The 11,397-nt window shown below is 41.9% G+C and overlaps 1 protein-coding gene across 3 annotated transcripts in view; it reads right to left on the reverse strand.

Annotated features, from left to right (window-relative positions):
- LOC115392603 (furin-1-like) overlaps nt 1-11,397 on the reverse strand; it is a 76,123-nt gene that overhangs the window by 60,449 nt on the left and 4,277 nt on the right. For all 3 annotated transcript variants that reach the window (XM_030097316.1, XM_030097325.1, XM_030097334.1), the window contains exon 2: nt 8,243-8,555. In XM_030097316.1, coding sequence (XP_029953176.1) covers nt 8,243-8,452 — 210 coding nt within the window. In that variant the 5' untranslated portion in view covers nt 8,453-8,555. The remainder of the gene's footprint in view (nt 1-8,242; nt 8,556-11,397) is intronic.

The raw sequence follows: 11,397 nt of genomic DNA on the forward strand, positions 1-11,397 counted from the left end.
TATATTATTTATTTATCGCCTTCTTTGCTTCAACTTCTGGCTATAATCAATCGCAGCTCACCAAGTAAAAATAACGTTTATTCTGTTTTCTCAAAAAAATGCCATAAAAATATTCCAGTTTGTTTTGTTTTGTTTTTTTGTAAATGAATATCAATAACCTGTTTACATTCCAGCAGTAGAAGAAAGGAAGAAGGAAGAAGGAAACAAGGAAAGAACAAATCCAGTTTTGTGAAATGGTGCTATTGATTCCCATTATGCAAGACGAGCTCCTGCCCGTAAACATTACGCCAACGCCACGCTGAAACCTCGAATAGACATGGAAGCAATCACTAAAAGTCTTCATAAACTTTGCATTACAGCCTCCACACTGTTTAATTACTGTAATTTAAGAAGTCCCCTTTAGACAGAAGAGTTGTGTTAATGAATTCACCATAAGGTGGAACCGCAAAGTTTTCCTGCAACACAGCAAGTTAAACACCGAGACTTTCAGCCTCATCATCAGGAAGCGAGCCGCATAAAAGATGAGATGGATGGTAAAAGCCTCTGGCCACAGACAAAAAGGCCACAATGTTTCAAAACGTATGTGACCTTCAAAAGTATCCCGAGGAGCAACTTCACTCGCAGTCGAGTTGACCAAATAAAAAAAAGCTACTTTTATTATGGGAGCAATGCTTTTCATCATGTGGCATTTGATTCCGTTCACAGATCACACGAGAATCTGTCTTCACGTTCATTCACATCTGTCAGTCCCCCTTATCAAATAACATCTTACGACTAACACTTATCCCTCTGGTCCCATTTTAATGCTTATTTAAACCCTGGCAGAATGGAAATGTAACTGAACCAGACGCACAACAAATGATTTTCTTCAAAAAAGTGCAGCACAAGCCTGATGATGTGGGCAAGAAAAGGTCTTTAAAATGTAAAACAACCATGTAGAGATGCAAGTTGGCACTTAATGCTCGTTTTCCACAGAGTGACTCAGCTGTTTCTTAATTTTATTACTTTAACTTGGTTTTAATTACCCTCCTTTGTTCTACAACGGTCCCATCTTTCTGCAGAGCGGTTGGTCAGGGCATCCTTTTCCTTTTGAAACATACTGTCTGGGTCATTTCATGTGTTCATGATATTCCCTACAGACTTCCAACAACTGCTCTGTCTTTAACTACAAAAGGGGAGAAGAGGAAAAAAGGGAGGCCTTATAAAGCCATATGGCAAATAAGTGCAAAGAAGGAGTGTAACTCAATCCTGACAGTCGGTGCACTTAGTGTGTCAAGAGTTTTTACATGATTTGCAGCCATCGGGCTGTGGAGCTTTCAGGTTTCTGCACCGTCACACAACCAGCCCCACCGTCACAGTGGCCGGCTCAGCTTGACTGATTAGCAGTGACAGAGAAACAAAATGGACTTCAAGTGACTTTTGGCCCCAACTCACAGATCCACCCTCAGGATTAGAACAGAAAAGAAAAGACAGATGTATCACAACCAGTTAACCAAAGACTTTTAGTGCTTTGTTTTTTAACAATATACCCACGGGAAGAAATAGGAGTTATTATCACGTCACAGTGAGTTTTGTTGTGAAAGTCCCATCATAGGTGTGGAATATAGAATGAAGAGAGAGGGGGAAAAAAAGTACAAGTTCAATGCTACAGCACCTACTCCATGAAAAATAAGTGTGAATATATATGAAACTAATCCACTGAGAAAAGGTATACAAAGGCAGCGGACAGCAGCTGGCAAATCGGGCTTTCTGAGATGTGGCGAGTGACTAGTCACGCTCGAGTCAAAATGTAGAAAGTGCAGTTGGCTGTGTGGGAAGAGTACACAGCACGCCGGCAATAAGACATTTTTACTGGTTTGACTTCTGGATTTGTATTTCTGACTGCGTAATGGTCACCCTGCTCTCCTTTGCACGATGTTTGGAGAAGCAAACGCTTCAGGAATTGAAAAATTGAACAAATTAAATCAGTTGTGAAAGCGATTATGGTCTGGAGCCTTCACTGAGAACACAGTGTAATGTTGCCACAACAACATGTCCGGGTGTTATAATACAAGTAAATAGTGATAAACATTCAGGGACTTCAAGGAAACTAAATTCCATGTTTGTCCGTGTCTTTAACCGCATGCCCAATTAGTAGGCATAAAATCCATTTTCCCCACTTTACTTACAATAACTAGAGCAAGTGTGTCATTACACGTCCTGTTAACGTGCTGCTCATGCTGGACTAAGTGACTGCCATATTTTCCAGACTATAAGTCACACTTTTTAATAGTTTAGCAACTTATCAGAACACAGCAGTACGAACTATTCGGCACTGCACGGTAACAGCACGTTGCTACAGTAGTATTAACAATCCTCCATCACCGTGTTGAACCGTGCAAAGAGAATGTCACCACAAGAAAAAGCTACACAGCTGGAAATTCAGCTACAAGATATGAAATACCAATGCAGGAAAAAAACAGTATCACAAAGGGTTCAAAGTGTCTGATAAAGTTGTGAGGGACTGAAGAAAAACAGAAATTGTTACAATGATGAAGATAAAGCATCACAGCAAGAACTGAAGACAGAAATTCACAGGTGGGTTTTCAGAATGCGAGGCTGAGGCTTATCAGTGGTTCAGTTAGGTGTGGGCATGGAAAAATACATTGGTCTTGTACACCAGTGCCATGTGCTTTACTTGAGGTGCAACGTCTGGCAAGACTCCTATTCCAGAAAATATGGGCTATATTGGGAGAGAATATTCAGATTTCTTTGACATATTGGAATTTTACAATCTTGCAAAAAGTGGATTTTTAGCCACGCCAGCTGTGAAGCTAGCGTCAACTACCCACAAAACGTAACCATCACTGCATCGTAAGTATGAGGGTGTACCCAAAAGTTTCCGGAATTTGACTGTAACTTTTTATTTCTGACATTTCAAAATAAAACATCACTGTCGCCCTCAAAATAATCTCCATCTGCATTAATGCAGCGCTCCAGCCGTGTCTCCCACTTCACCAATGCGTCATCAGACCCGCGCGTAATTGTGCCATTTTTTGCCGGCTGCACTTTTTCTGTCACCTCCTCCACATCTGCAAACCGCTGTCCCTTCAGCTCTTTCTTCAACTTGGGGAACAAGAAAAAGTCACTCGAGGCTTCATCTGTGAATTAGGCGGATGGGAGAGGAGATTCATCTCATTCTTCGCCAGAAACTGCGTGACGCGCAGCGCCGTGTCCGCTGGCGCACTGTGGAGGTGGATCAACCGGGCTCCACTCCACCACTACGCGGGCCGCTTCCTCCTCACATCCTCACGGAGTCGTCTGAGGACTTCCATGTAGTAGTCCTGATTTACAGTCTGACCTGGAGGGACAAACTCGCTGTGGACGATACCCTGGACAGCGAAGAAGCAGCTCAGCATTGTTTTCACGGCTGAGCGGACCTGACGCGCGGACATCTGGCCCTTTTTAAACCACCCGAACCACTCATGGACCTGATTCTTTCCCAGAGCATCATCCTTGTAGGCTTGCTGCAACAAGGTGAGTGTTTCTGCTGCTGTTTTTTCCCAGCAAAAAGCAGAATTTAATGTTTGCGCGCTGCTCTGGCTTCCCAGTCAATGTCGCCATTTTGGAAAAAATCGCAGACCGCCGCTGCACTCTGTTGCTATGAATAGCGCCTGACAGGCGTCAGTGTCACTCTGGGAGCTCAGATTTCTCACAGATGTGCACGAGGCTTATCTGCAGCACATCTGACGGCCAGAAGTCGAAACTGATTATTATTATTGTTTTCTGACCAAATTCCGGTTTCTTTTGGGTACCCCCTCGTAGTACAGAGAGAGAGAGAGAGAGAGAGAGAGAGAGAGAGAGAGAGAGAGAGAGAGAGAGAGAGAGAGAGAGAGAATTATAATTGCATTTTGGGTGTCAGTTTAAAAGAGAATGGTCCTTTTGCTTGGGAGGGTCACTGGATTATACAGGGTGCGATGCTTCAAGATGTATAGGCTGCAAAATTCTGTTTGAATGTGAAACATTTCTGGAACAGAGACACAACAGTGTTGTTCAAAGTCAATCACTGGCCTGTAAATAAAGCCATAAATGGCCGATCTGCCACCAGTTGTGTTTGAAAACACAAATCTTGAATGCCAACTTTTTTTTTTTTTTTTTTTTTGGGGGGGGGGGGGGGGGGGGGGGTGGGTGCTGCACTGCAAAATGGAAAGATCAAACACAGCGAGTAGAGGTTCAATAAGCAATTCGAAGTCATATTCAAATCTCAAAACAGATGGGATTTCAACAGAAACAGCCGTTCGCAGTGAAGAAATTGAGGACGGAAAAATTCTCCAAGAATCTGATCCTAAAAATCAAGTAATGGAATTTTCTTCCTAATGAATATAATTTTAATTTGTGATCATTAACTTGAAGAAACCAACTAACTAAAAACGGTGATGTGCACCATCCCCGAGGCATCCGGTGTATGTGCACACCAAGTGAGGCTTGCTTAAATGTTCACATTTTGTGAAAACTCTACATTCTACATCAATTTTATGTTTTACCTTAAGGTGATATCTTTATGGGGTCGTGCTTTGACCTCTGTCCATCAACAATCCAATGGGTCTAGGTACAACCACGACAAGAAATATTACTAAATTATATGCCTATGGATGGCTGAGCAGATTCCAGCTGGTTATAGTCATTGTGATACAGCCTGTGTATTTTTAGATTCACTGTTCTCCAAAAAGCTGAAACCTACAGAACGTGTTTCGTGTCTCTGATGTACGGATATCACAGATCAGCTACAAAACCTGTCCGGCTGCAGTCTTTCGTCCTCCCATCCAGTTTTTCTGAACAATACCAGCACAGCGCACAGTAGCAGCGTCACACACAGAGTTGCATCAGGTCACACACCTCATGCCAGCACGCACACACACACACCGCCCACAGAGTACGTCTCGTTTCCCATAAGCTGCTGGCAAAAAGCCTCAACAGATTTGTTTGTTCATACCTGTAATGTAATGGCTTCATTTTAATCAATGAATGCCGACATTATGCCACCAGGGCAGTTTGTAGAATGAGAGCGTCGTTATTTTAGTCCTCACCTGTGGTTCGCGCGCACTTTTCGAAGTTAATTGAACAGAGAGCGTTCATCAGCAGCATCCCAGCAACTCAACAGATGCGACTGCTTCATGTCAGTGATTCTTACAGTGTTTAACCCTAAAGTCATGCTGTCGGTTCTCATTGAAACCCTGCTGAAGCCAGGGTTTAAAGCTGTGCATTTATTTATCTCTGCAACTAGCAATCATGTTTATTAACAAATTATTTGTCACTGTGTAGCTAAAAGAGAAAACAGTGAGAATTACAGTTTTACAAAGCCCATGACTGTTATATACCCTGGTGAGCGCAGGAGTTTTCCATGTTTCCTCCAACAGATTGACTAATCACTCATCCCCTTGCTTTTCTTAACCCACATTAAAGTGCGGTAAACAGCTCGAGCAGCAGAAGGAGGTTCACCATGATGATTGTTTATTTACAACGACTAGATTCATTTTTTATTTCAACATGATACGAGCTTCCTGAAGTGGAAATATAACTAGCACTAAGTGGCTCTTCTCTCCGGTAATAAATAGATCTCTGTGTGTCGTGAATTTCAGTTTCATACTTCTTATTCACTTGCTGCTGGAAGCCACATGTCGGAGTGCGAGGACACAGGTAATGGTGGAATTGCTTCACAGCTCAAAATGGCTGCCACACTTTCTTCCACACAACACATAATAGGTCGAGGTGCCTTTTTTTTTTTGAAGCAGAGTGGTGAGTTGGAACTGGGTTATATCAATCTAACTTCTCACCAGCACAAAAATGTATGAAGCGGGTTTATTGGAGGGATCACTGCTGGGAGTGGAAACCTTGAACATCTGTTTTCACTTCAGTTCATGTCTCAAACTTGAGAGATCTTGAGGGTTTACTTAACATCTTTTCGTCTAAATTTATTTAACTTCCTCCATGAGCCAGGCCAAGATTCTGACTATTTTTTTTTCTATCATAGAAGCTATAACAAGCCCAACTCACCAATTAAGCTCAGGTCACACACAATAGCTGACTTCCCCTTCTTTGAAAACTAAAAATCAGGAAATGATTGCTGGAAAGTTGCAAAGACAGAACAAACCACCTCGCCTTTGAGGCACAGTTTGGAAGGAACATTGGTGTAATTGCTTTGTTTGAGCTCCTTGTTGTCCTTAGCCAATACATAGTTAAAGGATTCCAGTGCAGAGGATTACTCATTAGTGTTCACGCTGTGATTCAGAGCACAAATAACGTTTGCGGTCATGACCAGTGAGAGCATACAGAGCCGAGCAGAACATCGTCCCCTGGACAAGAAACGAGGCAATGTGAGGAACTGCCTGGCCACTGTCTGTAAGGGTTTGTGCTTCACTTAACAAAAAAAAACTATAAAATAAATAAATAAATAAATAAACTTAAAATATAAATCATGAAATGTATCCTCTAAGCCCTTCCTAAAGTCTGAACCATAGCTGTCAGACTGAGGAGAAACACTGGGCGTGTGAGTTGTGAAACTTGCAATTCAATTGTGTAAGAAAAAAACATTTCTTCCGAAACAAGTCTGACACAATGTGACACAGTGTGTGTGAGAAATGACGGATTTCAACTAACTTCCCTGGAAAATTGGAAATTTGGATCCTTTGTGGGTAAATTCACAGAGTTTGTATCTGAAAGAAAAGTCAATACAGTGATCTGCATTTATGTTGTTAGACTCTATAAAACAGATTTATTACGTAAAGTGAGGTGGGAGCATGATCACAATTTGCCTTTGGAATAACAAATGAGTCAAAAAGCTCCCTGTCAGCCAAACAAGCAGGAAAACATGTCCTGCAAAACGTTAATATGTTATAAGGGATGTTTTTCCTCTCCAAGGGAGTAGGTCATGATGTTAAAGGATAATTCAGCCAATCCCTTTCCATTTCTTCAAACAGGAAGTTGTAAAAGTGGGCTACGTCTGCGAAGTACACATGAAGCATTTTCCCGTAATTCTTGGCCATGTACACTACCATTTGAAAGCCGTGAGTATTACAAGATCTTAGTATTTGAGAGAATAATTAGATCAGCCTCTACAGGCTCACAGTAGCTGTGCTTCTGGTACTGGTGATCCTAAATATAAACAAAAGCACAAGTTATTTAAAGAAGGATCTCCATCTGGCAATGGATTTGAGGTTATTCATTTATCTGTTGGTCATTTACAAAATTACACAACACAATTTCAAGCGCGACTTCGTAACTCTAATTTCTTTCCACCATTCTGAGTTGTTTTTTTTTTTTTGTTTTTTTTTTATTCTATGACGCATCGCCTCGTCTGTTCAAACCAAAAGTTTTGCATGCTCTAACCTAAGTCCTGATGCTGGTTTCTAGCCTTCGGAAGTTGTCAACAAACATCTCTCCTCATTTTCACATTTGGATTTAGGCTGTAGCTTCAGACTGCCATCATAAGACTCGCCAGAAAGCGTTCCGAATATTCTGAAACTGAAAAACACAACCAGAATGGAAAAATAAGACTAACATCTATCAGTCTTGACATCTATCTATTATATGTGCTTTAGAAAACTTGCTCCTTAGACGGTGATTGCCAGAAACACATGGTGGAAAACACACCTTTAAAAAGCACATCCCAAAGTCCCGTAAGTGAACACCAGGGTGCTGCATTATACATCCATGCAACAAGACAGACGGCAAGAAAAAAAATACTGGTATTCCCTCTATGCTTTCTACCAGATTGAAAAGAAGAAAACATGGTTCATAACTATTACGACTCCTGAAAAAAACATTGAGTTTTATTCTCTCAGTCTTCTCTTTTCCCCGCTTATATTCAGAACTCAGTGCACTGAGCTCCCGGACCGCTGAGCTTGAAATAATAATGACATTTAATCAATAAGTAACTTATTTTAAATGAGCATCTGGAGTTTCATAAAACATAACCACAGAAATCACCAAGTCAGATATCTGACAGACAGTGAGGGCACGCTGTGGGTAATAGCTGCAAGCGCACCCTCCATTATACAGCATTTCAGGAGACAGCTGACTCCTCGTGTTTGCATAGGCAAAATGTAGTGGGTTTTATTTTTACATGGCCTCACAAGCACCTGCAGTCAAGAAAGCTGCATTTTCTCTTACTTAAGCCTGATACAACTGCAGATACAGGATGGAGACTGATAGACGCAGACACACGCACACACACTACCTTAAAATGATATGATGTGTTACTTACATGACCGTGGTTGATGAAACCGTGTTTCCCGGCGATTCGATCGGCTTCCTCCTGCCCCCCGGGTATGTGGACGGCCCAAGTGTTGGTGTAGATCTTCTCTCCCAGCACTGGTTCCAGCCCAGACAGCAGCAGGACCAGCAGGAGCCCGAAGAGCAACTCCAGCAGCCTGAACCGTCGGCCTGCGGAGGGAGGCGGCGGGCCGGAAGCCATGGGTTCTGCTAGCGTGGCACAGTCACCGAGCGCAGGCCGGGCCGCTCCAAGAGCATGCAGGTGCACGGAGACACAAGACGGTGGGGGGGGAGTCACAACTCACCTGGAGGCAGACATAGAGGAAAAGAAATTACAAACCAAACCTATATATTAACTTGAAAGGCAATTCTACTCAAAAAATAATTTCCTGTAAGCCGCTATGACCACAGGACTGTAATGAAACCACAGATTTAATATCCTACATGAGACAAACTTCACGGAAAAGCCAATAAAACAACAGCTCACGTCAGGGTTTTTTTTTTTCCTCCTTCTTTTGTTTTGAGGATTATGAAACAAGAGGAAAAAAACTTGGTGTGAGAGATTACAGGCTTGATACGGGCTCTAATTGAGAAAAGTCATGAAGTGGTGCTATGAACACAAAACACATAGCATAAAAGATTCATTCGTTTTTAGTCGGAGCAGCCCTTCCACCCTTCCACAGCAGTTTTGAGCGGGCGTGCGGCCGGCCGGGTAAGTACAGGCATTTGATAATCCCACAGGAAGCAGCGAGCACGGACGTCAAGGCCAGACCTGGTGTTGAGGCCAGATGCACAGCAGCAAATTTTGGTGTTTACACTCCCACCGGAGGACACAGTGGATGAAGCACACACAAGGAAAATGCTTAGTTGTAGTGAGTTGGCGGCAGGAGTGGAGAAGTATGGTTGGGAAGGAAGACTACGCCCTGGATGACGGGGGATCACAGTGGAATCAGACTCTTTGAGGTGAAGCGGTCACAGCTACATGTAGTTAGAAAGCCCGAGGCAGCAGTAGCAGCATCAGCAGCCACTGGGCAGCGATGGATGAACATACAAATTGTTACAGCTGAACAATTTGACAATTTTTCAGCAAAAAAAAACCCACCGATATGTTATCACCCAGTTATAGGAAAACATCTAAAACACAATCTTATGAATGAGGCAGGAGCCATTTGTCACAACTGCCACCGCCAAAGAGAGGAGGGCCTCGGATTTCAGGTTGGGGTGTAATTGCTTGATGATACAATTTTGCCTTTCAGGCTGGGCGGGGGTCAGCTGTAATCTGCTGAAAGCATTATCCAAACTGGTAACTCTATTGTGGTGTGGAATTGACAAGACTGCACTGAATACAGAGCGTCGATTCTGTGTCTTTCCCTGGATGCAGTCACAATTGTTCTCCCGATTGTAGTCGACTGAGTCTGGGTTGTTGTTGTGTTTTTGTCCTCCTTCTCTCTCTGGTGTTACACATTTCTACAATCATGGTGTTCGGAGTTAGAGTTTCAGTGAACTAACGACTCAAATTGAACTCACTCTGCCACTCTCCAATTGAACAAACAAGCTTCTCAAGATTCCTCTGTTGTGAAGCATGAACGCTCGACTTAAGGCTTGGTTCCAACAATGCATTGCAAACTCATACAGTTGTTTTAAATCACACTTTGACAAGAAGGGGTAATCGAGACTCTTTGAGAAAGGGGTACCATTTCAAGTTTGGGTTGGTATTGGTGCCTTTTCTATGGGTAGTTTGCATGTTCTCTCTTCTTTGTTTTATTCTTAAAGTAGTCCACTTTTGTCCCACAGTCTAAACACATGTATTTGAGGGCAACTGTTGATCCTAAATTGCCTCAAGGTACCAACATAGTTGTTGTTTGTCTCTCTATATTTGCCTTCTTTCACCCAAAGTCAGCTGGAATAAGCTCCAGTTCATCACTGTTGTTGAACACAACTGGATTCAACTTTATCAGATCCAGTGCACTCAAAGCCAAACACAATCTGCCTCTGATGTATTTAACATTTTTCATTCATAAAACTGAAGTTATAACTCCTAAAGGGTGTAGTATCTTTATAGCACCAGTGACTTAGTAAAACACGGGTTCACTTGAACATCGTAAATATTTCAGGAACTGCAACAAAAAGTAATTACCTGCCTGCAATTGAGCTTTGCACTTTTAATAAATATTACACAGTCACTGTGTGGTCAAGTCAATTTATTGCTCAATTTGAGATTCTCCCACTTGATTTTGCAATCACTTTAAACATAATGAGACAAAATCCATTCCTCTGACCTTGGAACATGCCCAACAAACACACATTTTCAAATGGATCCCCATTCATCTTTAACCCCATCAACAGCTGATGTTCAGCTGTATAAAAAAGGGGAGCTTTATGAACCTGCAAATTTTGTTTTCTACAAGTGAATATTTACAGCCACAAAAACAACTTCAGATACATATTTTATCAGCACTAGCTTGATGTTTATATTTACATCTAAGAGACAAAGACACAAGGAAAACTTGGAATTTCTTCACAAATATATATATATTTAAAAAGAAAACTTTTATAATTGACAATTAACATATAGAGAAAACAAAAAGAAAATACACACAGCTGGGTGTCCATTTACTAGGCATTACAGAGGACGTCTGCCTCCACAGGAAACATTATTATTAAGTATATCACACATTTCAACATGACCTTCTTGGAAAAACAGTCACACTGAAATAACAGCATGCTGAAATTTGAAAAGAGCTTGAGAAAAATAAAGGGGCAGAAGCACTCGAAAGCTGCACTTTTTTTGGCAACTGTACAGCCGCAAAGTCAAACTATGTCCAGGTGGCGAGAATAATATTATAGTCATAAGACGGTAATCGCTCCTGAAAACTTGGAATAAAGATCCTCAAAATTAAAAACAGTGACTTCCCACAAGGACGTCCTGACACGATAATGATAATATCACCACTTTCATTGTTGTCATGCATTGACAAATGCTGTAATGTCACAACTGAGCACAGCGACCTCTTTATTGCCACAGTCTACACACAGATAAGAGTAACAAATTCTGCCCAATTGCCCCCTCCTGCCCTTGTAAAACCATTTCATTTATTGTGCTGGGATGGCCTTCATTTATATACACATGTTCAGCTTCACAGCCAT

This window comes from Salarias fasciatus, chromosome 1, assembly GCF_902148845.1.
Source record: "Salarias fasciatus chromosome 1, fSalaFa1.1, whole genome shotgun sequence".
Classification (NCBI taxonomy): Eukaryota; Metazoa; Chordata; class Actinopteri; order Blenniiformes; family Blenniidae; genus Salarias; species Salarias fasciatus.